The sequence below is a fragment of the Pseudorasbora parva genome, chromosome 4, assembly GCF_024679245.1.
Source record: "Pseudorasbora parva isolate DD20220531a chromosome 4, ASM2467924v1, whole genome shotgun sequence".
In the NCBI taxonomy this organism is placed as follows: domain Eukaryota; kingdom Metazoa; phylum Chordata; class Actinopteri; order Cypriniformes; family Gobionidae; genus Pseudorasbora; species Pseudorasbora parva.
The window spans coordinates 21,566,487-21,592,894 of record NC_090175.1 but is presented as its reverse complement, the minus strand read 5'-3'; the positions used below and the strand labels follow the sequence as shown (position 1 = coordinate 21,592,894).

The 26,408-nt window shown below is 37.8% G+C and overlaps 4 protein-coding genes across 4 annotated transcripts; 2 read left to right on the top strand and 2 right to left on the bottom strand.

Annotated features, from left to right (window-relative positions):
- Positions 1–217: 217 nt before the first annotated feature.
- On the bottom strand, positions 218–3,772 carry ing2 (inhibitor of growth family, member 2). The gene is made up of 2 exons (XM_067442677.1): positions 3,456–3,772; positions 218–1,491 (listed from the first exon to the last, which is right to left on the bottom strand). Exons 1-2 carry the CDS (start codon positions 3,592–3,594, stop codon positions 794–796), a joined length of 837 nt encoding a protein of 278 aa, XP_067298778.1. The 5' UTR covers positions 3,595–3,772; the 3' UTR covers positions 218–793.
- Positions 3,773–5,098: 1,326 nt separating this feature from the next.
- sod3b (superoxide dismutase 3, extracellular b) lies at positions 5,099–9,284 on the top strand. The gene is made up of 2 exons (XM_067442676.1): positions 5,099–5,246; positions 7,797–9,284. The coding sequence occupies exon 2, from the start codon at positions 7,812–7,814 to the stop codon at positions 8,394–8,396; it is 585 nt and encodes a 194-aa protein (XP_067298777.1). The 5' UTR covers positions 5,099–5,246; positions 7,797–7,811; the 3' UTR covers positions 8,397–9,284.
- Positions 9,285–9,922: 638 nt separating this feature from the next.
- aip (aryl hydrocarbon receptor interacting protein) lies at positions 9,923–21,160 on the top strand. Its single transcript, XM_067441298.1, has 7 exons — positions 9,923–10,080; positions 10,848–11,030; positions 11,158–11,346; positions 11,563–11,739; positions 19,593–19,734; positions 20,010–20,242; positions 20,326–21,160. Exons 1-7 carry the CDS (start codon positions 9,982–9,984, stop codon positions 20,329–20,331), a joined length of 1,029 nt encoding a protein of 342 aa, XP_067297399.1. The 5' UTR covers positions 9,923–9,981; the 3' UTR covers positions 20,332–21,160.
- On the bottom strand, positions 21,161–26,093 carry cdk2ap2 (cyclin dependent kinase 2 associated protein 2). The gene is made up of 5 exons (XM_067441297.1): positions 25,937–26,093; positions 25,519–25,674; positions 24,979–25,070; positions 21,891–22,011; positions 21,161–21,475 (listed from the first exon to the last, which is right to left on the bottom strand). The coding sequence occupies exons 2-5, from the start codon at positions 25,571–25,573 to the stop codon at positions 21,408–21,410; spliced, it is 336 nt and encodes a 111-aa protein (XP_067297398.1). The 5' UTR covers positions 25,574–25,674; positions 25,937–26,093; the 3' UTR covers positions 21,161–21,407.
- Between the last annotated feature and the right edge of the window lie 315 nt (positions 26,094–26,408).

Here is a 26,408-nt window from a genome sequence, read left to right as displayed (position 1 = left end):
AATTTGGATATTCGTAAAAGAACTTAATTTATATGCATGATTTATTTTTTCTTAAGAAAAAGCCTTTATATCAAAAGATTTCTAAAGGAGATTCAAGAGTGCCCAAGCTTCTGCCAGATACTAGTTTCTCTCTTATCGAGCAAATCATGCATGACATGTGGGCAATGTTGTCTATATCTGAGATTTTTATATTATCCATGAGACAAAAACAAGCAGATTAGAGACATAACAAGCACTGATTTATTTAAATAGATGAAACTTTAAAAAAAAAAAGAAGAGATTTTTTTAACAAAAACATCACTCCAAAAACAGTAACAAAGAAAATGAATTTGTTCTCTCACTGGAAGACATTTCAGAGGTGTGTTTTCATATATATTTTCTAAAATGTGGAACAAAAGAACAAGAAATGCAAAAGAAAGGTGTTGATAATGTTCTTCAAACCCTGCACGTTGATCACACTCCTCTTTTTAAACAAGTATTACCCTGGACCGGGTGAGCGCCAACATATATAAACTCTTGAGGCTTTCTGAAATCAACATTTAAGAGGAAAAAAGGCTTAGAAAAGAACTCTTTGTTGTCTTAGGGACATTAGTGGCAGTATCTTAAACATCTGTGTTTCCATGGTTAATCACATCTGTTGGTCATTTTCCAACCTAATGTAAAAGCAACAACAGCACCTGCTCGGAAACCTCTCAGCTAAGTGCATGAGGAGAATCTTTTAACATAAGTTAAACACAAAAATCGCCATTCCCCACACAGGCATATTTTCACTTAGACAATCTTCTGTAAGGCACTACCTGGACCGCCTATCCTTCTTGGCCCTATCTGCACTTTTTTCCATAGTCTTTTCACTGTCACCCCTGCATTTGGGGCAATACCATTTACCCTTGGGCTTGTAGGTGAGTCCAACACAGGAAAAATGGAACCACTCAATAGGACATTGCTCATTGTCGCAGCCAATCATCTCCCCATAGGACACCTGTTCACAGAGGCAGTAGGTGGGCTCGTTGGGATCGATGGTGAACTCCACCGGCGATGCTTCTCGCTCTTGCTTGGCCTTGGAGCGCTTCTTCTTCTTGGCAGACTTGGACTTTTTCTCACGGGGCTGCTGCGGAGGCTCTTCTCCGAGGTCCTCCAGGGCACCATTGGGACAAGTGTCACGGCTCTCGCTGTTGCGCTGACGTCTGGGCCGCCGCGCTGAAGAGCGCTCGGGCACAACATTTGCCGAGGTGCTTGCGGGGTCGTGCCTCACTTTCTCCGCTGGCCGCTCGGCGTCTCCCGGCTCCAAGAAGCAAGGCGAGTGGGCCTCGATCTGACGCGAGCGGTTTTCCACCACCTCCATCATCTGTGTGACAACATGGATTTTCTCATCTCCCAGCTCCTGACTGCTGATGAGCGCCCGCTGCAACTGAATCTGCAGCCGCTTGCGCTGCCCACTGTCAGTCTCCTTTTTGTACTTCTCATATATCTCATCCACCTCCTTGAGGACCTCTGAGTGGCACAGGGAAAAGAAGAGAAAGATTAAGTGAGGTGGCTTATGCACACCGCATACATTTTACAAAGCCATACTTTAACATACTACTATTGAAGCCCATTTCCACATCACATAAGAAAAAAATCATGCTTTGACATAAAACAGTTTTTCAATGGGTCGTAAGACCATTTCTGAGTGGGTCATAGAGAGTGCAGTCAAAGAAACAACAACAAACGCAATTCAAATGTTTTTCTGATGCAGGACTTTTATTTTGAAAGACATGCGTAAAAGCTATTGAAACATCTGTCAGACGCAGTTCAAGTAAAGAGTGACTGAGAAAAACACAGTCCTAATGTTGTCATGCTATAATGTCAGTTTTAAAATTCCAGTATTAGCAATTTTCCCTAACTTCTTAGGAAATTGAAAGCCTCTCACCTCAGAAAAGCAAACTTTCCTCTATATCACTTCATTATAAATAAAACTAAAAGAATTGTATGCAACATCATAGTTGTGTTGTCAATTTGTAAGTCATAAAATTACCAAAAAAGATCCAATAAATTACGCTATTACCAATAAATTACTAAAAAAGTACCAATAAATTCCATAGCTTGTAAACAGTTTGTTAACTGGGAAGGATTTGCATGCGGCCATGATGATCGTTCTATTCATCAGGAGCAGTTTTCTAGCATTTTATGAACAGGTCATGTTATCATTGTGTATTTATTTGTGTCTGTTTGTGGTAACTGTCCCAAAACTTTACTTTTTTTGTGTGTGTTATTTTGTATATTTTTAAACGATTCAGGTGGCTTTACCGACTAACTTTATTGTATTAACAAACAACTAGTTGGGACTACCATTTAATAGTTTTGCCTTATACTGTTTATTCATCAATATTAGTCATATTCTTACAATTTATGTGTATAAGTCAAGTGGGACAGTACTTTGTGTGTCATAGGGTCAAATTAGGTCCCATGTTCAAACCAGTTGAGAACCGCTGACATTAAACTTCATAAGTATGACAACAAGTCGAAATGAAGACACATTTCCAAGTTAATAATGACACAACCATAAAGCATTATGAAATTAAAGAAGTCAAATTGTGCCATACATTATTAAAAAAATGATTATGAGAAAGACAAAATAAAAATAAAAAACGAATAATTATGACATACTATTAAACATATCGAAAAACTAGCCAGTGTGCGATCACTTAGACTTTTATGACTTCCTAAGGAAATAGTATGTCCAAATTTCGAACATTTCTGTCATAATTACGATTAACAAACAATAATGATTCTTCCCCCTTATGTTGCGGAAATGGGCTTCAAAAATAATACAGTTGATTATTTGGTATTTGCAATGCATGTCAGGGTTGCTCTAGACTAGTGCCTTCATCTGTGGAACAAAACAAACCAGCCAGCCTACCTGCCCGAGCATACGTGCACCACGGTATTATCACAATATGAGGAACTAAACGGTGCTTTGCGAGCTGAATGAATCGTTTCCCGTTGGATACAAATAATTTTGCTCGGTAACATTCATTTGCAAACTGTAAAGTAAAAACTCGAAGGCTTTACAAGACAATCGCCATCGAGCCGTAGAGGTTTCGGCTACATGCGAACAAAACACACGCCGCTGAAAGCACCATTACGTCGATACTATGGCAACTAAAGCGATGCGTTAAGAAGGAGCATAGCCAAACAACAGTACAGAGTATGCACTAGTCAAAATGGCTGATCACTAGTGGCAGGATAGTGTTGCTGGAACAAACATAGTTGAATATGATAAAGACAAAATACAACTAAACACAACGAGCATGGACAGCATTGGAAGCACCGATGAAATGTTTAATAAAATCTGTTTTGTGTTGCTGTGAGGAAATTAAACGAAGCCGGTCCACACAGGGTGAAGTACACACGATGTAAAGGAGTATAAATATACATCATATCATACTGGCACCTTTCACAAACGTTTCGCTTACCTTGATACTTGGTGTCGATTTCTCGTAACAATGAAACATTCCTCTGTATATCCAAGGGCAGCGATTCGACACATTCCAAATAATCCTCCACGTAGTTGACAAGCTGCGATTTTTCCACGTTTGGATAATGCCCTAACATGATGATAGTAATGCATCAAGCAGCTATGCGCCTTTTCGAGAAGAACCACGGCTTAAAAATTGGTGCTTTTCACACATAGGTTCCTTTAAAAATGTATTAGTTGGCAACCTTGTAGAGAGCTACTCTTTCCGGACAAATTCAGTCCAGTCTTCTCTGGCTACGAGAGAACTCCTTCAAACAAAACTATCAGATGTGCGCATGCGTAGGATCAACCCATAAAATGCCGCGGTTTGCATTTTCAGACGGTTTAGCCAATGAGAGGCGGCGTTGCTGAGATGTGGGCGGATCACAGGATCAGCTGGGCGCGTCCAGACTAGAGTTCAGGGAGGTTCGATTTATTAAAGCGAGATGGATTCACAGAGATGGAGTACAGTGTTAGATTCTACGGCAACCCCGAGGTAGCAAAGTATTGATCATAATGAGAAATTATATATATATGACTCTGTTACAACAACTGATGTATATAGTGAGGAATAACATCAGTTGTTCTAACAGTCTCTGTTAGAACAACTGATGTATTTAGTGAGGAAATACATCAGTTGTTCTAACAGTAATAGGCTAACGTTACATTAATTGGGGCTAGGGGCGAAAATGCGATTCTTACAATTCTTTAACCCTGTCAGTTTTTACCATCATGGGCCAAACATTTACCCTGGAAATCAGCTGTAGTGGACAAATATTATAATGTCATATTTTTCTTAACAGTTCCCTACATTTCAAGTATTTGAGATTGATTTTGTAAATAAAAAACAATGCGCGTGCTGAGAATGAGCCCCGTTCTGTAGATGTACGATTGTACTACACTTGCGTTTCTATTTCATTGACAAACGGGGATTGCTAGCTCAATGCTCCGTCACTTAAGACTTCTTGGCTTTGATGGGCTGCGCAAACCGCCGTTCTGCATTATATGCAGGGCATCTCTACCCAGTGTCCGGGGACTTTCCCCTAAGCAGTGATGGCGAAACCAGGTTCCCCGTGCGTAGCTTAGGATACAAGTTTTCAGGCATGCGCACTTTCAACCGCTTCAGCACAGGACATATATAGAGCGGTATTCAGCAATGCGTTTGCATGACGGTGGCACTGTGGTTTAATTGTTTTACATCTATTTCAGTGGATTATTGTACAGAAGCCTGTGATATATCGCTGCAAGGGCGTACAATATATTCCAAAGCATGCATATTGCGATATATTGAATTACCTGATCCTGAAGTGAGGACTAAAGACATTATGTAAATGAACCACATACGTCACGACGAAACATCATGTGAAGGTCTCTCTTTTTTAATAAACTTTGGATATCTTAAATGATAAAAATATATAATAGACTACTTTCATACAAATATAAACATTTATCTTTATCTTTTTTAAGCATCTTCACTAATAGCCTAATATTGATGGAGGGAAAACAAGAGTAAAACATGTCACATTATTTGTGATCTATGCTTGCCTATACAATTTGGGTGTCGTAATATGGGTAGACATGAAATTTGATCCGAGTGCAAGCAAGCATTAGCCTATAATTTAGCAAAATATGAGATGTTTACGCCCATTATGTTATGCAAGTGTAAAACAACAACCTTACTTTTTCACGCGAAGGAACGCCAAACGAGTAACACAATTTGTTATTTAAAAAGTGCGTTTTCACACGAGAGGTAAGTGTAAGATAAGATATAATCTAACAAAATGCGAAGTGAATGTATCAGTAGGCTATAAAATGTAACCTAACGATGTATATTTTGTTTTAGACGATTAGCAGCGACGAGACGTAGGCATATTGTCTCGGATAGTACATTTTATTTAATTGCATTAAGGCGAGGCTCAAACAAATCACTGTTTTCAATCCATCGTTTAATGTTGAGATTTTGGGTTGGCTTTTCATTGTGTTGTTTCAAACTAGTAGAAAGAAACCATCCAAAATGCTTTATTAGCCTACTTAAGTTTCTCAAAATGAGTTTTTCTCCTGAGACAGAATCTCCAGCAGAACTTAGCTACAGAGGCCTACACCAAACTTTACAGTTTTATTCATATCAGTATTCTGAAAGTTTATACAGAGGGTTATATATAATTTGCCTGATTTATATATATATATATATATATATATATATATATATATATATATATATATATATATATATATACACGTCCTTCTCAAAAAGTAGCATATGTGATAAAAGTTCATTATTTTCCATAATGTAATGATAAAAATGAAACTTTCATATATATTAGATTCATTGCACACCAACTGAAATATTTCAGGTCTTTTATTGTTTTAATACTGATGATTTTGGCATACAGCTCATGAAAACTTAAAATTCCTATCTCAAAAAATTAGCATATCAGGAAAAGGTTCTCTAAACGTGCTATTAACCTAATCATCTGAATCAACTAATTAACTCTAAACACCTGCAAAAGATTTCTGAGGCTTTTAAAAACTCCCAGCCTGGTTCATTACTCAAAACCGCAATCATGGGTAAGACTGCCGACCCGACCCTGTCCAGAAGGCCATCATTGACACCCTCAAGCGAGAGGGTAAGACGCAGAAATACATTTCTGAACGAATAGGCTATTCCCAGAGTGCTGTCTCAAGGCACCCCAGTGGGAAGTCTGTGGGAAGGAAAAAGTGTGGCTAAAACGCTGCACAACGAGAAGAGGTGACCGGACCCTGAGGAAGCAGTGGACTGAGTCTGGAGTACCACCGTGCACATGCAGGCGTGTGCAGGAAATGGGCTACAGGTGCTGCATTCCCCAGGTCAAGCCACTTTGGGCTACAGAGAAGCAGCACTGGACTGTTGCTCAGTGGTCCAAAGTACTTTTTTCAGATGAAAGCAAATTTTGCATGTCATCCGGAAAATCAAGGTGCCAGAGTCTGGAGGAAGACTGGGGAGAAGGAAATGCCAAAATGCCTGAAGTCCAGTGTCAAGTACCCACAGTCAGTGATGGTCTGGGGTGCCATGTCAGCTGCTGGTGTTGGTCCACTGTGTTTTATCAAGGCCAGGGTCAATGCAGCTAGCTATCAGGAGATTTTGTTGCACTTCATGATTCTATCTGCTGAAAAGCTTTATGGAGATAAAGATTTGGTTTTTCAGCACGACCTGGCACCTGCTCACAGTGCCAAAACCACTGGTAAATGGTTTACTGACCATGGTATTACTGTGCTCAATTGGCCTGCCAACTCTCCTGACCTGAACCCCGTAGAAAATCTGTGGGATATTGTGAAGAGAAAGTTGAGAGACACAAGACTAAACACTCTGGATGAGCTTAAGGCCGCTATCGAAGCATCCTGGGCCTCCATAACACCTCAGCAGTGCCACAGGCTGATCGCCTCCATGCCACACCGCATTAAAGCAGTCATTTCTGCAAAAGGATTCCCGACCAAGTATTGAGTGCATAACTGAACATAATTATTTGAAGGTTGACTTTTTTGTATTAAAAGCACTTTTCTTTTATTGGTCGGATGAAATATGCTAATTTTTTTAGATAGGAATTTTGAGTTTTCATGAGCTGTATGCCAAAATCATCAGTATTAAAACAATAAAAGACCTGAAATAGTTCAGTTGGTGTGCAATGAATCTAAAATATATATAAGAGTTTAATTTGTATCATTACATTATGGAAAATAATGAACTTTTATCACGTATGCAAATTTTTTGAGGAGGACCTATATATTATCTATTATGTATTTTCAAATGTATTGTAAAAAGAGAAATCCAACAACAACTTTGAACATGGATCAATCTAGTGTTCAGATTTATTTTCTGGAAATGTATGCAAATTAGTATATGTATTTAAATGGTTACTGCCTCATTTTCTATTAACATATAACATTTAAGAACACTTGTAATTAATATTTTGTGCAATTCTTAATGTAATCAATCAACTGGGGAAGTGTGATATCTATTTAATTTTATAGGCTATAATTTATGTAAACATTATCTTTAAGACAGGTAAAAGGTTTAAGAGGTAAAAGAAAAGAAAGAAAGATTTTTTTTGCCTAATAGATATCACCATACTTCCCCAGTTAATTGATTAAGAATTGCACAAGTTTATATATATTTTTTGTGAATTTTGTGAATATAATCATGGCTATGATAGCACATAGTCCATGTTCAATATTGAAAAGAGTGAGGTGTTGATGTTAAATGCATTGACTTATTTGACTTGGCTTTATGATTTTCAAAGTAATGTGTTTTGCTTTGCCACAGGGAGAAGAAAGAAAAATGAAAACCTTCTACATTTTGCCATTAGCATTTTTGCTCAATTACCATGTACACATTTGTGGGTCACTCTCAGGTTTGGCATATGCTTCAAATCCATCTACCAGTGATTCCCATCAGGCCATATGTAGAATGGTCCCTAACACTGGACTAGCATCTGGCATGCCTCGTGTGTATGGTCACATTCTTTTCAAACAGTCTGGCCCAAATGAAAAGCTGAGCGTGACTTTCAGGCTGTATGGTCTCCCTGTCTACAGTCAGCAGCCCAGAGCTATACACATTCATGAGTACGGAGACTTAAGCAAGGGCTGCGGATCTACAGGTGGGCATTACAATCCCTTCAGCATGAACCATCCGCAACATCCAGGGGACTTTGGGAACTTTTTGCCTGTTAATGGGAAGATTCGTCAGTCCCAGGACTCCAATGCAACACTCTTTGGGAGACTCTCAATACTTGGCCGGTCTGTTGTCATTCATGAGGGAGAGGATGATTTGGGCAGAGGTGGCAACGTGGGAAGCTTGCTGAATGGCAACGCTGGAGGCCGACTGGCATGCTGTGTTATTGGACTGGGCAACCCTCAAATTTAATACAATTCATTTTTGAATAATTTTTTTATTAGAATATCTGATACACTTTGAAAATGAAATTGTAAAATTGTATTAACTGATCAAAATGTCTGGTTCATATCATATTATATCATATATCTACAACACTAAATTATAACAGAATTAAAGAGCTGTAGCTGTATTGACGTCTTAAAGGAAGTGTATGTAAGATTGTGGCTAAAACTGGTACTGCAATCACTTTCAAATGACTGTAAACCGTTGTATCCGCTTCCCCCTGACTCGAGGTTGCCAGATAGGTTGCAGGATCCAGCAGGAATGTTTGTAGCTACAGCTGTGGAAACTAGAGCAGATCTAGCAACCTGGATACCAAAACACTACTGACTCTGATTGGTGGAGGGTGGAGCTTTAGGCCAAAACACAACATGTCAACATCAGTTGAATGAATGAATGAATGAGGCATTTATATAGGGCTTTCATATGTACTACTGTATACCCAAAGCGCTTTACACTCATGGATTACACTCCACTTGGATGATGCGACGGCAGCCACAGTACAACGGCGCCAGTGCGCTCACCACACACCAGCGATAGGTGGAGAGTTGAGGGCTGCAACAACAACTTTTAAATGACAATATCCTGGCCGCACTACTGTTGTCAGTGATATAAGTATTTGAAATTAACATGATTTCATCATGCCTTAATGTCAGGGCCAGTTTATGATTAACTGAAATAAATTTCTTACATACAGTTCCTTTAACTAACATCACTAACTCTTTTGTTGCTGGTGCTCCTTACACTGTACAATGCTTCAGTTATGATAAAGCTTGAATTTAAAGTTTGGCCATCTACATTTCTGTTTGACCAACAACACTTATGAATATGATATTTACCTAAAATAATAAATAATTTAAGAACAAAATGTTATTTTCTGAGTGTTTTTTTTTTATTTATTATTACATACAAACTATTTCACTTACAAAAAAAAAATCAGCTCCAGAAAAACAATTTAGTAGCCTAAAAATAGGCATATATTCAAAGAAAATATGAGAAATACCCTCAGCATTCAAATTACAAAACACATGTCAAATCATCTTAATTTTTATATACTGCTTAAAGCCATGATTTTTTTTTTAATTGGTTTTAAAGAATTACAACTATAGGCTACATTGAATATAGGCCTATCAAAATAAGACAAATAGGCTACATAAAAAAACAGTGGGAAACTTAAAAGTTAAATAGAAATTTGAAAAATGTTTACAAATGGAAATACATTTTACAGATTTAAAAAAAAAAAAAAAACATAACTGTATTTAGGTATTGTTGGACTTCTGATTTTAAAATATTTTCTCCAAATTTACATTCACGAATACTAAAGTTAGCTAAAAGAAGTAGCAGATTATGATAAGATTTGTCATAGGAGAAAAAACATTCACAAATAAAACATTTTTAAAGCACAGTTGAAAGGTGGGCATGATGTGAGCCTTAAAATAAAATAACCGAAAATCTGTTTTCAAGATGGTTTGTTAAGGCCATTCTGTGCAGCATTTCGCAGCTGCAGCGCCACCTAGTCTCAACGGAGCGACGCTATTCTACATCTTCGAGAAGAATGGAGGAACTTGCTATTAAGCTCAGAGCGGATGGCATTCAGAAAAAAGTAATCTCTCCCGGAAAAGGAGAGCTATCAACGTTTCCTAACGGAACAAAGGTAATATACTGTTCAGGGCACATTTTACAGTCATGAAATGTCGAGTCGGAGAACAAATGTTTTATTCTTTAACATGTCGAACTCTACAGATAGCGAGCTAGCTAACGTTATATTCGCCCAGTTTGACGTGTAATATGGGCTTGAATTCGCCCGAAAATAGCCCAAAAGTCGTGCAGTGGGGTATGTAAGGAATATATAGCACAAATAATGTGAGAATATTAACTAGTTTGTTAGCTGTTTTTACAAGGAGACCCAATGTATTAAGATTTAGCCGTTAGCTAAACATCGGGATGGAGACCTGATGAAGGCGTCTCACAGACATTCAGACAAGATGCGCGTCTCTGCCGTTTTGACACTTAAAGGGGGGAGACGTTTTTTCCCCTTCCATTACGAGCTACATCTGAAAGCTACATAACTTACCCCTGGTCAGCAACATTATAACTGCAAAATCATGTAGGCACTGGCTACGTTGTAGGAAATATTAATAATATTAAACCTGTAAAGCCTGACATATGAAATATTATTAATAAAAAATAAGTGGAACAAATTAGTGAACCTTTTGACAAAATATAGAAGAAGAAAAAATTTGCTTATGTTGGCAATAGTAAGTGAAGAGTAAAATGTTTAAACCACAAATGTGGTATGTTTTTGCACCTAGAGCTTGTTGGGTTCAAATATTGATTCAAACAATATGTCATGATGCAACAAATATCAGATGAATAAATGACATGCTTTATAACACATGAATATTGTTTCTCTCTCAAAAGGTCAAGTTTCATTACCGTACTAGCCTTTGCGATGGCACTGTGTTGGATGACTCCCGGACAATGGGAGGTCAAAATAAACCTATGGAACTCATACTGGGGAAGAAGTTCAAGCTTCCTGTATGGGAGCAAGTGGTTATCTCTATGAGAGAGGGTGAAATTGCTGAATTCACCTGTGACGTGAAGGTCAGTAACTTGTCTGTCAGTTAATTATTTTCTGCCTTATAGTAATATGTAGATAATTATACATGTTTTATTCTTATTCTCATTTCTTTCTTCAGTACTGATTTGTTTTTGTTTTCTACTGTAATAGCACACAGCTCTCTACCCCATGGTTTCTATGTCACTACGCAACATCAGCCAAGGAAAAGACCCACTGGAAGGACAGAGACACTGCTGTGGAGTAGCTCAGGTTCACTCGCATCATTCAAAAGGTCACCCCGATCTGGATAAGTTGCAGGCCAACCCTCAGCCTCTAGTTTTTACTCTGGAAATGCTACAGGTGAGAAACATTTGCATGATATTATTTTTGGAGGTGCAGTTGTACAGGAGGGTGGACAGATATTCTTTTACAACCACATGAACAGCCTTGTAACTAAAATTATTGTATGTTCCATGTTCATATTAAGGTTTAAACTGAGTTATAATATGTTTAACAAATTTAACAACAAAAAATAACTAGCTCTTTCATGATTCTCTGTGTGATCATCTTCCCAAGGTGTTGCCCCCTGGCTCCTTCCAGCTGGAAATATGGGCAATGACAGATGAGGAGAAACTGGAGGCCATACCACAGATCCACGAAGAGGGAAATGCGCTATTCAAGAGTGGAGATATTACAGCAGCTGCTGAGAAGTACTACAATGCTATAGCCTGTCTGAAGAGCTTACAGATGAAGGTTAGACTTAATAGCTGCTAAGCATTAGAGTGTCATGAAACCCTCCCTGTTTTATCATTGACTATTTAAAAGATTAAGGAATCGGGTGTGTAAAACATTGTAAAAGCAGGAGTGTAGAGGGTGGCAAGAGAGGAGAAAACCAATAAAACACATACCTACAACATCGTCAGGGCCGTACACACAATTGAGGTCTGGACCTCTGTAATTTTTTGAACTGCATATAATGAAGGTTGTAAAATAGTTTCCTAAAATTAACTCTAATTCAGTGCTGCAAAGATATTGCATATTGCAAAGATAACCAACCTCATCTGAGTTGCTTTAGGGGGTGTTCACATTTTACTCGCTCAAGTTTATTTTAAATGTTGATGCACAACAAGTTCACTTAAATGGTCGATGCCTTAACGATGCCTTCCCAAATTTCAAATCAAAGCTTTAGGGCATTATGTTCACAAAAGCTGCGGGCCAAGCACAAATTCCAGTGCGACATGCTTTCAGTTAATGGGCATAAAGTGTTAGTCTGGCCTGCGAGATACAAGTAGCTAAACTGAACAGCTGTTTTACAATAGAAACAATCAGTTTGCAAAGACAAACTGTGATTGATTTGTATCAATCAAAAAAACTTAGCTTTGGGAAGTAAAGAGATACAGTTCAAGATGAGACCGAGAAAAGAAGGGAGAAGGTGATGGAGATTAGAGAGGAAGAGCAGATATTTCACTGTGCCCAGGATGAGATTAACATTATTAAAATGTATTCATATTTAACACAGATATACGTTCTTTACTAATTACAAGCTCAATTTAACATATAACACCATGATAATATTGTTGTATAAATACATATAGAAGGGTGTTAAAACTGCCAAAAAAAGAGCTGCCATAAAAGTTCCCAAAGCAGCCCTGACCTATCAAGGGATGGGCTCCACTAGACCCCTGAAGGTGTTCTGTGGTTTAAGTCCTGAAAGGTGGGAGGTTGTGCCTCCATGAATTGGACTTGTTTGTTCAGCACATCCCACAAATGCTCGACTGCATTGAGATCTGGGGAATTTGGAGGCCAACTCACCTCCAAGTTGTTGTTGTGCTCCTCAAACCATTCCTGAACCATTTTTGCTTTGTGTCAGCGCACATTATCCTGCTGAAAGAGGCCACAGCCACCAGGGACTACCATTTCCATGAAAGGGTGCACATGGTCTGCAACAATGCATAGGTATGGGGTATGTGTCAAAGTAACATCCACATGCATGGCAGGACCCAAGGTTTCCCAGCAGAACATTGCCCAAAGCATCAGACTGCCTCTGCCCACTTGCCTTCTTCCCATAGTCGATCCTGGTGCCATGTGTTCCCCAATTAAGCAATGCACCTGCACCCAGCCATCCATGTGATGTAAAAGAAAACGTGATTCATCAGACCAGACCACCTTCTTCCATTGCTCCGTGGTCCAGTTCTGATGCTCACATGCTCACTGTTGCTGCTTTTGGTGTTGGACAGGGGTCAACATGGGCACCCTGACTGATCTATACAGCCCCATACACAACAAACTGTGATGCACTGTGTATTCTGACACCTTTCTATAAGAAAGGTCACTGCCCATGACCCTGTTGCAGGTTCACCACAGTTCCGTTTTTGGACCACTTTTGATAGATACTGACCACTGCAGACAGGAACACCCAACAAGAGCTGCAGTTTTGGAGATGCTCTGACCCTGTCTTCTAGCCATCACAATTTGGCCCTTTTCAAACTCGCTCAAATCCTTATGCTTGCCCATTTTTCCTGTTTCTAACACATCAACTTTTAGGACCAAATTTTCACTTGATGCCAAATATATCCCACCCACTAACAAGTGCCGCTATGAAGAGGTAATCAGTGTTATTTACTTCACGTGTAATAATGTTAGTTCAATATTAACTACAAATGAATGCTATGTCCACCCTATCGAGTGTAATTGATCGACAGGGTGGACATTTTGGGACGACGACAGGGTGGACATCTTGAGCTTTGATTAGCATTTTAGCTTACAACAAACTTTATTTCTATATTTCCAATTTTGAAAATATTGCATTCTAATAATTTCTGGCATGTTATGCAGACGTGTGACATTAAGCTTTGGTAAAACAAGTAGGCAACCTCATACAAAGAAAATCTGTCAATTGGAAAGTCACCAACTCATCTCGGCTGTTGAAATTCCTGCCACTGTAGGGAAAAAAAAAATCTGTTGTCCTAATGTCACTAAAGGGGATGGCATTTTCTTAAAGGGGAGGATTCCCCAACATAACAGGGAGGACAACCATTCAAGGGACATGAACAAACTCGGGTTTATTACCAAATTATCAATACATTGTTAATGGAGTAATCTCTTGTTTAACAAAATATTAATAGGAAAACAAATTGTTGACTATATTTTACTATCAATCAAATTTAATGAGCAGTGCATGGGACATGGCAAAATAAACACGCATACTCTTATACAAAGCAAAAAGAAAATATATAAAAAATGAGTCTATAAAAGCTTGAATTAAGCCAAATTGATTAACCACAATCATCTGGGATATTACCCCACTGCCTATTTATCCTGGAAACCTTTTTGTCATTTGACATTTATCTTGCATTGGTAATAAGCCTGCATGAAATGTCATGCATAGGGTTGCCAGATTTCGTAAAATTTAAATCCCTCAATTAAAGCTTCTCTCTTAAATGGATACATTTTCCTCCCAGTGTTTTTCTTAATTGAACATGCTTTCTCTGCACTGCGAAAAAGCCCTGGAGATCTGAAAACACCTTCACGAGTATCACTTGTGAGCAAATCTGCAAGCAAACTGCCTCAGTGATGAACCGAACGTGAATTAGGGTTGTGCCGATGGCTGACCGGCATTACGCTGGAGAGCCACCATTGTGATGCCACGCCCCCCGTTGCGAGTCTTGCGAGTGCAACACACTAATCCTAGTCTCTTCTATAGTTAATCTAAAAACTTTGCAGGGATTGCTTTGTAAATTAAACTCATAATATGTTAGTAAATGTTAGTATGTGAAAATACCTTGTCAGGCAGGCTACACAAATATTGATCTTGACATTATAGCCTCGTCTTTTTTACACATCTTATACTGTAATATAAAAAATATTTAAAGCATAGCAAAGCATAGGTCACAAAACAAATAATGTTATTGAAATATTGTAAAAGTGGTCATATAAACTACACAAATGAATGTTTAAAAAACAATATGCAAAATCAAAATTGAATAGCTCCATAATGGATTGCGAAAAGTGCATGTAACCTATTGGAAAGGCCGGATGAGTCATTAGTTGCGTTAGTAAAATAACGAAATTATAGTTGAGTAGAAAATGGTATTTATGCAATTGCAAAGGGATAAGTGCTTAAAAGTGCACAACTCTTCTTAAGTAGAAGGAAGCTTCTTTCTCTCTCTCCCCCCCCCCCCCCCCCCCCCCCCTCACGTGCAACCTATTGGAAAGCATGGATGAGTCATTAGTTGGGTTAGTAAAATAACAAACCTAAGTCAAAAAAATAGTATTTATGTAAAGAGATAGTCAAATATGATAATTATGATTATAATTTAATGGTTATCATGCAGCACTAAGCAACATTCTGTCATTAATTACTCATCCTTATGTTGTTCCAAACCTGTAAGACAACATGCCTTCGGAGCACAAATTAATATATTTTTGATAAAATCAGAGAGCTTTCTGTCCCTCCTTCGACAGTCCACGCAGTTACCACTTTGATAGGTTTGGGGAGTAACAAAATACATGCAACTTAGTTTTGTATTAATTAAAACTTTAAATTTGAGTACCGTATTTTCCGCACTATAAGGCGCACTTAAAAGCCTTTAATTTTCTCAAAAAACGACTTATAATCCGGAGCGCCTTATATATGGATCAAGGCGCTCTGTCAAAATGTTTCAGTATGAAAAACCAATAAAAACGACTTAATAATAATAAAATGTTTCAGTACGACTGGTAAAATACAAAGCCGCACCGCGCCTCTACAGTCACTATTTGAATGAAGGCAACAGCACTAGTACGGGGCATGAACATCAATGAATTTCGAGGTGGTCCTTCTTGGTGCTTTCGTTTTACGAAAAGATGTAATCTCTCCATACGCAAACGAACTACCGTCTCGCAGCAACTGCCAAAAGATTACCAAGGCTGGGAGATATTGTTAATATGCACATCAACGTTTGAACAACTTTACCATGGGAGTGAACGGAGTTGTCAGAACGCTTAATAAAGTTTGACTTGAGCCCTATTCGCACGGGATTAGTATTATCTGGGACCTCTGTGATTTAGAAATTTCTCCCCCACATCTGAGTTTTGCGTGGCAGTGGCACATTCACACGTGATAAGCAAACCCTGTGATTTTACTCGAATTTACTGACTTCTCCCAGATATGGTGTCAGGACTTGTAAATGTTTTTTTCGTTATAGCTGTATGAAATCATAAACAGTCATATCTATCGATGTCATTTTGATAGTTTTATAGTAATAAAAATTATTTTGTTCAGTTAGAGAACACGCTACAATTAAAAACTGAACTGAGCACAGACCAGCGGCAGGATCCTGAGTCAGATTTCATTCATCACGAGTGAGAAGTTGACAATATGCGGCGGAAGATTGAGTTTCAAAGCTAAATGTAAAAGCGCCCATTTAAGCGAGCTTGTCATTGTACTGTTCTATTGCTATGTTTTTTATTAAGAATAGTATTGATGTTAATATTAAACACACCATTCAAGCAATTTGCTCCCAAATCGGTACTCATTCAAAAGAGAAAGTATAATCCATGTGGGAATTCATAACGGTGCGCATAATGAATGCAGCCTCCATTCTTCGTGAAAGATAAAGATAGAAATGCGTACAGAAAAAAAAAAACCTTGGAAAAATAATATACGATCCGCCTAATCCTGGCCAAATCACAGAGATCCCGATTCGCATGGGACTAATATTATCACAGGACCTCTGTGTTCTGCGAAATATGGAAGGTAATTTGCGGGGGAATTTTTACTTTACAAATTACAGACATGGCCGATTCGCACGGCATTAAGATCACAGACATTCTCTGCAGTTATTACAAATCACCAGAGGTCCCCAGATAATACTAATTCCGTGCGAATAGTCAGTTTGTCTGACTGTTTTGTTGAAATTTCCTTTAGCACAGCTCCATCTAGTGGATGCATAACGCAAACCCAGTCAAACGTTTGACTGCAGTTTTTTCTATTCTATGCACCTTATAATCCGGTGTGCCCTATATATGAAAACAGTTTTAAAATAGGCCATTCATTGAAGGTGCGCCTTATAATCTGGTGCGCCTTATAGTGCGGAAAATACGTTTTTTCTGTATTTCACTACTGTTACATTTTAAATCAGTTGTAATAAAATACCAGTTACATCTGAAAAGTATTTTAGATTATCAAAAATATTTCTTTAAATTTTAGTATAATTTATTTTATTTAAACTAGGGCTGTCAAAATTAACGAGTTAACGCAAATTCATTTTTACGGCACTAATTTTTATTAACGCAGCACACATTTTCTGTTTTATCCATGGCCTGTAGTTGGAGAAATTGAGATCAGCCATAGACGTAAAAGATACAGCAAACTTTAATAGGGAAAGAAAAGGGTTAAAAACAACATTATTCTGAAATAAGTGCAGTTATCGCCTACATAAGCTACCATATTATTAGCTTAACTTTTATTAGACTCCAGGTCGAAAGAAAAGTGAGTTTTTTCACTGAGCACATTCTATGCAGTCCGAGAGCGATGCACTGCAAGCTCTCTCTCGCTCAGGTAAATCATTAACAACAACACCACTTACAGTACATGTTTTATTGAACTAAATACATTACAATCGGTCAAAACGAATACGCTGGTTACTTTTCTGAACAAGAGCACTCCCAAGTCTGTGTCTTATGCTGTTCACGTGAATCGCGGCACACACACACACACAAAACTATTTCCCTTCGAAATACTCGTGGAATATGGACCTCCTCCAGGTATAGTGTGGTACTGGTGCCCTTACAGGTTCCGCATGACATCTTTCACATTACCAATTTTTCATACAAACTGTGCCCTGTTTTGAATTAAACTGTCAGTGTAAAAACTCCCTTTATTTATATTCTTAAAATGAGAGAAATCACTGCTTATTCTGAAATTTTTAATTTAGTAGATATGAATTAGTTCTTTGAAAAACATCTGTGAGTATCTTTGATACATGTTTAGTCTTCATGCTCTGAGTATGGTTTCAATAATAATAAGCGTACATTTGCATAAAGCATGCATATTTGTCCATACCCATGTTGATTAGAGTATAAAAAATTTGAAACGCATTAGTTTAAGGTACATTTAGAAATGATAAAAATGTGCTATTAATCGCGATTAAATATTTTAACCGATTGACAGCCCTAATTTAAACATTAACGTAAACTGTTCCGGCAATTAATGTAAACAGCAATTGGTGATTCTTAGACTATCTGCAAAAGCATCCTAAGATACATTTCTTCTCATAAGCATTATACCCCTTGCATATGCACAATTTAAATAATTTTAACAAAATAAGAGGGATTATAAAAACTGCGTGTTCCTTTTATTTAGTACTGTCCTGAATAAACTATTTAACATAAGATGTTTACATATAGTCCACAAGACAAAATGACTGAATTTCTATAGTCAAATACTTTTTAAAAGTAACCTTCTCAACTCTGTACTTTGATGCTTACAAAAATTCGTAAAGGGATTGGAAAACTAATCCATATGTATTGAGCGGTTTAGTCCAAAGAGATTTGATTGCTTGTATATGATGAACATTGAATTTAGTTTTATTCACACATAAACATAGATCAGTGCACACATCGGTTGTGGTAAAATGAAACTCCAACATGTTTGCTTGACATGTGAGAACCAATAAGGTTCATTATTGCTAGTCGCAGCACGTTTGAGCTTCTGCAAGAGGTTTGTGTAAATAAAAGCAATCTGTTCATAATATAAAGTGATTGTGTTTCTTCAGAAAATGTGGACTAACTGATCAATTCATATGGATTCATTTTTACGATCTCTTTTTTGTCTCAAACTTTGTGTCAAAGAAATCATTTAAAGTTTTACGTTTTGGAACTACATGAGTAATTAAAGGTTAGTTCACCCAAAAATGAAAATTCTGTCAATAATTCCTCACCCTCATGTCGTTTCTTTGACACTAATGTCATTTCCTCTCTCAAGACCCATAAAAGGTACTAAAGATGTCGTTACAAAGCCCATCTCACTACAGTGGCTATAATTTTATGAAGCGACAAGAATAATTTGTGTGCAAAATAAATAAATAACGACTTGTTTAACGACTTGATTTTTTTTTAAAGTTTTGAACCGTTATTAATCCGTGTATTGATTCATGATTCGAATTGCGTGTCAAACTGTTGAAATCACATGACATTGGCGATCCGAATCCTGAATCGATACGCTGATTCATAATCGTTCGAATCTTTGTTTTGAAATCGGTCCATTACTATAAGTTGCTATTTAGGTTTTTTTTTTGCACACAAACTATTCTGGTCGCTTCATAAAATTATTTTAGAACCACTGTAGTGAGATGGACTTTTTAATGACGTCTTTAGTGCCTATGGGTCTTGAGAGAGGATATTGGTGACATTGGTATAAATGAAGGCCTTTGAGCTATCAGATTTCAACAAAAATATCTTCATTTGTCTAAAGATGAACGGAGATCTTATGCATGTTGAATGACTTTAGGGTAAGTAATTATTGACAGAATTTTCATTTTTGGGTGAACTAACCCTTTACATTTTAAGTTTTACTTTATATAAATAAAATCATATAAGTTTTACCATATATTCCCTGTTCAAAGGAGCGTCCGGGTGATGAGCATTGGATCAAACTAGATCACATGATCACTCCTCTCCTCCTCAACTACTGCCAGTGCAAGCATCTGCTCGGCCAATATTATGAGGTTTTGGACCACTGCTCTTCTATCATCAACAAATACGAGGGTAAATACAAAATACAAAAATTATACCTACCTACCTACCTACTTAGTTCACTTATCTAGCTGTATTTACAGCATTTTTTTTTTTTCACTTTTAGGATAGTGTAATTACTTGGTCCTAAATCTTTGAGGGATTTAAAAGCTGCAGTAATTGTATCTTCTTTACAGACAAGCTACACTTTAACTATAATGACACTATACTATAAATTATTAAGTATAACTCTTTATAGTGTTTTATTGCATTTCAGATGCCCATACTCAGTCTTGTCTTTTTTACAGATAATTTGAAGGCATATTTCAAACGAGGGAAAGCTCATGCAGCAGTATGGAATGAAGCAGAGGCAAGAGCTGACTTTGCCAAAGTGATTGCATTGGACCCATCACTTGAAACTTCAGTTGCAAAGGAGTTAAGAGCACTGGAGGAACGCATTCGGGAAAAACAGAAAGAGGAGAAAGGACGCTACAAAAACCTGTTCAGCTATAATGACAAAGCCTCTGCTGCAGCTACTACGGTTAGTTTCATCTTAAAAACGGCTCAAATTAGGGTGAATAATATTGTTAAACAAACAAATAAAACATTTTCCTCTCTTTTCAGGGCTGAAATGGATATGAACGTCTTAACTTTCCATCTGTAAGAAGATATGCACTGTTATATTTGAGCACATGCACTCTGATAAATGTATCCCTCACAAGTTTAACTCATCATCCCCAAAGCATCACCACCTCATTGTTCATGCTTTATTGGTAAATTGACATACAAATGAGTGCATCACTTTGAATTGCCTGGCCATCCATTTATCTCTGAGGGTTACTCATCATTTGTTGAAGGATGCTCATTGTTATCGAGTGACCAATGGGATCTGAAACTCATCTGAACCAGGAATGGGAATCACTTTTTGGATATAGCTGATGGAACTTCTCATCGAACTTCAGAGCCCTGTGCATTATGGTCAGTGCTCTTTAACAAGGGCGAGAATGAATCATAGCTGAAAGACAATCTAAGATGATAAAATGGGATTGCTATGACTATACCCCACCCCCACTTTTTTTATTCTTTTGTATTTATCATGTTTATTAATTTTATTGCTATTACCCTCATTGTCTTTGTATGTATACTACATTTATTGAAATATAGAGGCATTAAAAAGCCTATGAAATATATAAGTGAAAGAGACAGTAACACATGTAAAAGAATATACTTCCATCAGTGAAACAAAATGTATACTCGTTCACATTTGTGTAGTTAATAGAATTGTCACAGTTAAACCTTTTGTCACTACAAATAGAAGATATTTTTAAAAATGCTTTTTAAATAAATGTTGCTGCAGCTAGTCTGCATTTGTCGTGACTGAAGCCAAATAAAAATCTTTACCCTCATTTTTACACAAGCACTTCTTGCATGCAGTGGAATTAAAAATCAGACAAATTGATTGATTTGTTTCTTTTTTTTATTTAAATACAGAATTGCAAAAATTGGGTTTAAAAAATGTCTATGCTAATCGCAGTAACACTACAGCGTTCTGGGAGATTGCTATGCATGAAGGACAAAGGTCGATAAGAAAGATAGAAAGAGATGGTGTTGTAAATAGCTTGGAAAAGAGAAGGAGCATGTCTGTGAGAAACAGAACAATGAGGAGACCAGTACCAGAGAGAGCGGGAGGGGTGTGTGTGTGTGTGTTATGTGCGAGCACTTCGCTCTGTCTCCGCTAGACACTCCCTGACAAGAGCACGTGCGTGGATGATACCTAAAAAAAGATAGAAACACACATCAGCCATTTCAAAAGTTACAGGTTTTGATGCTTGGCAGAACAATGTGCTAATGAACCAAGTAGCAAATTGTATGCATGCTTTTTTTTATCCTTGAGGAAAAATATTTAAAATTAAATATACAGAATAATTTGATATCAGACATTAAATTACAACTTTTATATGTAATGCAACTTTAATAATTAATCTGAAATATTTACAGTATAAATAAGTGGCCTATTTACACTAATCTCTTTGCTGACAAAAGAAACGTTGCAAGTCTGATTCCATATAAAGAACTAAAAAACTGAACTCTCATCATGACTGCCCTTAGGCTTACAATCCACCTGGGGCCTAAACGTCACTGTCTGTTACAAATGTGCTGCATGCACTTTATTCAGAAGACTGGAGTACCTCTCTTCAGTCTCTCCATGGCACTTTTGCTGCCAGCGTAGGTAGGACGAATTTCACGACTCATCTCCTCAATGACGGAGAGCAGCTCACTATACGTAGATCCCTGGGACACTTTGACCGGCTACAGAAAACAAGACAGGGCTCAACATTAATGCTTGTCTGAGTTACGTGGATATTTTGAAGAGGCAAATGAAAGTTCAATATTACACTACACTGTTTTCCTGAATACCATCACGCTTGAAAATGTGACTTAAAGGAACTGTATGTAAGAAATGTGTTTCAATTAATCATAAAATGGCCCTGATATGTCATTAGACATTAAGAAATCATGTTAATTTCAAATACTTATATCACTGACAACATTAGTCCAGCCAGGATATTGTCATTTTAAAGTTGTTGTTGCAGCCCTCAACTGATGTTGATGGTCATGTGTTTTGGCCTGAAGCTCCACCCTCCACCTATCTACCAGTCGTGAAGTCAGTAGTGTTTCGGCATCCGGGTTGCCAGATCTACTCTAGTTCCCACAGCTGCAGCTGCAAACGTTCCTACTAGATCCTGTAGCCCAGTGGTTCTCAACCTGTCCTGGAGTACCACCAGCCAGAGTCCTGCACGGGTCCGATTTTGTAAATCCGCGGTGTGTTAGACCGCATCAGACCCGTTTTCGGACACGGAGAACTAATTAAAATCCACACCCAACCCGCATAAAATAGAACCGACACCCAACCCGCACCAGAGATAAAATCAGTTTAGCATATAACATTATATAGGCCAACACATTTATTGCCAGGTCATACAAGAGTAAATACAGCACCGCGCCACGTCTTTAAAATTCAAACACATTATGAGTGTACGCACACCAGTGGCATTCGGTGCCTGTCCGCAGCGACTCAGAAAGTTGTTTAAAATCCTGCCGCACCAAAGAGCCACAATGTAGTGTTTTCACCCTGTGCTACAAGATGCACACATCATGCACACTCTTCTGTCAGAAGTGGATTCAAAACTGAGCTCACAGGCAGCATATATAATGTGCGCATCCGGCGCCGAGCTTCCCCTCCGGTGTGCGACCCCCACCCCTTGAAGCCTTGTGTGATTTTTTGAAAGTCAGAGAATCCTGGGAGGGCGTGCAGCGGCGCAAGCACAAATAACCTGATATTATTTTAAAATGATTTGATTAACTTGAAATACAGGCAAGACATATTTTTGTAGATGTGTTCCTAAAAATATGCATACATTTTTACGATCGCATGTGACTGTTTTAAACCGTGTTAGACCTGTGTTTCCCCCTTGTCCGATCCGACCTGCACCCGTATCCGACACAGTTGGATGTTTTTCACCCGTTTCCGCAAAATTTGCAGTTCGACTCGTCGGCTACCCGAAACCTGTGCAGGACTCTGCCACCAGCTCTGTGGAGTTTGTATGTCTCCCTCATATATCACACCTGATTCAACTCATGAGCTCATTAGTAGAGACTGCAAGATCTTAAATGGGCGTGTCAGATATAGGGAGACATACAAAACTGGTACTCCAGGACAGGTTTGAGAACCACTGCTGTAGCCTATCTGGCAACCTGAGTCAGGGGGAGGGGGAGAGCGGATACACACAGTCATTTGAAAGTGATTGCAGTACCAGTTTTTGCCACAATTTTACATCTCCTTTAATACAACAGTTCAATTAACAAGTCATTCAAATTAAGTCAATGTTTGATATTTCTTTCTCTTTCAGCAGTGAAAATAGTTCCAAACAAAGGCCAAAGCAGAACCATTGCATCTTGCAGCAACACAACCATTTTCATTACTAAATGACCCAGCGTCAAAGATTCAATGACCCATTCATAAACAACTGCCTTATTCTTGAATGAATCAGTCGTTTGAACAAATCATTTAAATTAATGACTCAACTCACTCATTAAAGGGTTAGGTCACTTCAAAATGAAAATTTCCTGATATTTTACTTTTCAGAAGCAATCAGCAAGTCGCAGAGCAGCACAAGATGAGTAATTTAGGTTAAATAGCAGCATTCATTTCTTTTCTTTTTTGTATTTCAATTTCAATTTCATTACATTATTTAACAAGGTTGTATTCTGTCAGTGTAAATTATTTAATTTGATTGGTGACAGCACTATAGCATCTAATTATTCTAACTGAATTTATTGATTACATTTAAGAACTTAAAATTAAAGATAAATCACAAATATGCAGATTTAAATGTGTCAAAGCTGATAGTACAAGGATGAGAATATTGCTTCGGAATAAAGTATAATTACAACTCAAAAAACATCTTATTTTTACTGGACAAACAACATTTTTACTTTGACAATTGAATGACTGGATTTACTTGTCCGAAGAACAAGCACATGACAAGGCTTAACGTTGAGCCCTGCAAGATAGCTCTACTACTACTAAAAAATACATATACACCAACACACTAAAAGTTTGGAACTAATTCTTCTTCTTTTTTTTACTGATCACCATTTTATCATCAATATTGGTAGTTTTTGCTGCCTATTTTGGTGGAAACCATGATACACTAACAAAGTTTATATATATAAAATTAACAGAATTAATACTTTTATTCAACAAAGATACATTCAACTGATAAAGTGACAATAAAAAACGGTTACAATATATATGTTTTAATGAAAGCTGTTAAACCTATTCATCAGAATCCTGAAACAAAAGTTATCACCGTTTCCACAAAAATGTTACAGCAAACTGTTTAACATTGATAAGAAACATTATTAATAATTAAGCACCTATAATAATTTCATGCTGATTTGATGCTTAAGTATCATTATGTGATCACGTGATACTGAAGACTGGCATTTTAAAATTCAGGAATAAATAACATATAAATATATTGAAATCTATTAAAATATAAATTATCGATGCATCTATTTTTTCACAATATCACACAATATAATTGTTTTTACTTTTTCCATCAAATAAATGCAGTGTAAAGATCTGTTTAAAGATCTTAATTATTTACAACTTTTGATCAGTAGTCTATATATTATTTATATATACCTATTAGGAATCTTTTAAAGATTGCAAACAAGTAAAAGCCTGATGTTATCAAAAACGTAACTTACTTGTACAAAGCCCATTGATGGAGGACCAAAGTCACTAAATGCTGGTCTAAAGTTAGAAGAGGATGCCAGAGATGGAGATGAGCCACATGATCCTAAAACCAGAAACCAATAGGAAGACCAATCAAAAATCAAGGAAATGTCAAAAGGCCAAATTCAACCAATGATATCTCGCCACCCAGTGTGTGTGCGTGTATGGAAGGAAGTGAGGAAAGATACAGCTTAGATTGGATATACTGATGTGATGGCATGGCACACTCGCATATGGGTAAGAAAACAGTTAGCTTATACGCGGTAGGATGCCTGGGTGCGGTGAGCAGCACATTATTCCACATTTATGTAATGAGCAAGACAGATGGTTATGTCTCCTTTAACTCCTCCCCTTTATCCGTGCCTCTGACCTCTTTTACAGTAGGTTCACTGACCCCTTTCCCCAGGATTAAAAACAGTTAATTTCAAAAGGTGAAGGACCATAATATATCAGATGCGGAAAATGTATGCAAAAAAAAAACATGAATGAAGAGAGAGCACAATGAAACTCACCTGGTGGAGTGTGGTTAGAGCCGGTGGGTGCGGGGGCGATCGGCTTGTAACTCATATTTACACCGCCGTCGACTGTAGCCTCGCTTGATGAAAAGTTTCTGCTTATCTTCTGAATGTAATCTCGATGGGCTTTGATGAAGCAGGAACGATGCGGACCTATTGTAAATACAAAGAGTACAGATACGTATAAGACTGAGGGACATGATAAAGGCTAGCGGGCAGAAAAGACGGTCCCCTCTCAACTTAACCGGCTTCAAATCCTGACTCTATTTAAATCGCCTGCAATTTATAGACTTTTCCACTCATTTCGGTTAGGCTAGAACAACGACACATTTCGCATAAATCCGAACATTTCTGTGTAGTAAAGCGTGGAGGATGTCTGTAGTGGTATATGTAAGGTAAATTTAACTATACCCACCTCTTCCGCGAACTCGCTCGACAGCGACACGCGCTAAGTATCCAACAAGCCGACAAATGAAACAAACAACAACAAACGCAAACACTTCGCGATATGTTGCAGAGTTAAATATGGGTTTTGGTCGCCGGTTTACACTTATTCGAGGAGGTAAATGGGGAATATAACGCACGGGAATAGTTTCGCTTCGCGGAGGTGTCGGTTCTGCTCCTCTCTTCCTGCGCGTGCTAGCCTGCTATGTTATTTTCCCATGATACTCGGCAAAAAGAGTGACTGCGTCATCAGGCACGCGCCTTTGCCCTCTCTTTCTTCCACAATGAAGATTCCATTCTGGAATTTTCTTGTTAAGGTGTTTGGAGAAAATGTGCCATAAAGAGCAGAGGAAACGTCTGGTAAATTAATTGTCTTAAGTTTTATTTTTATTTTTTGTTATTTTAGAATAAAATAGAATAGAATGGCACAGTGTTGAGGCCGC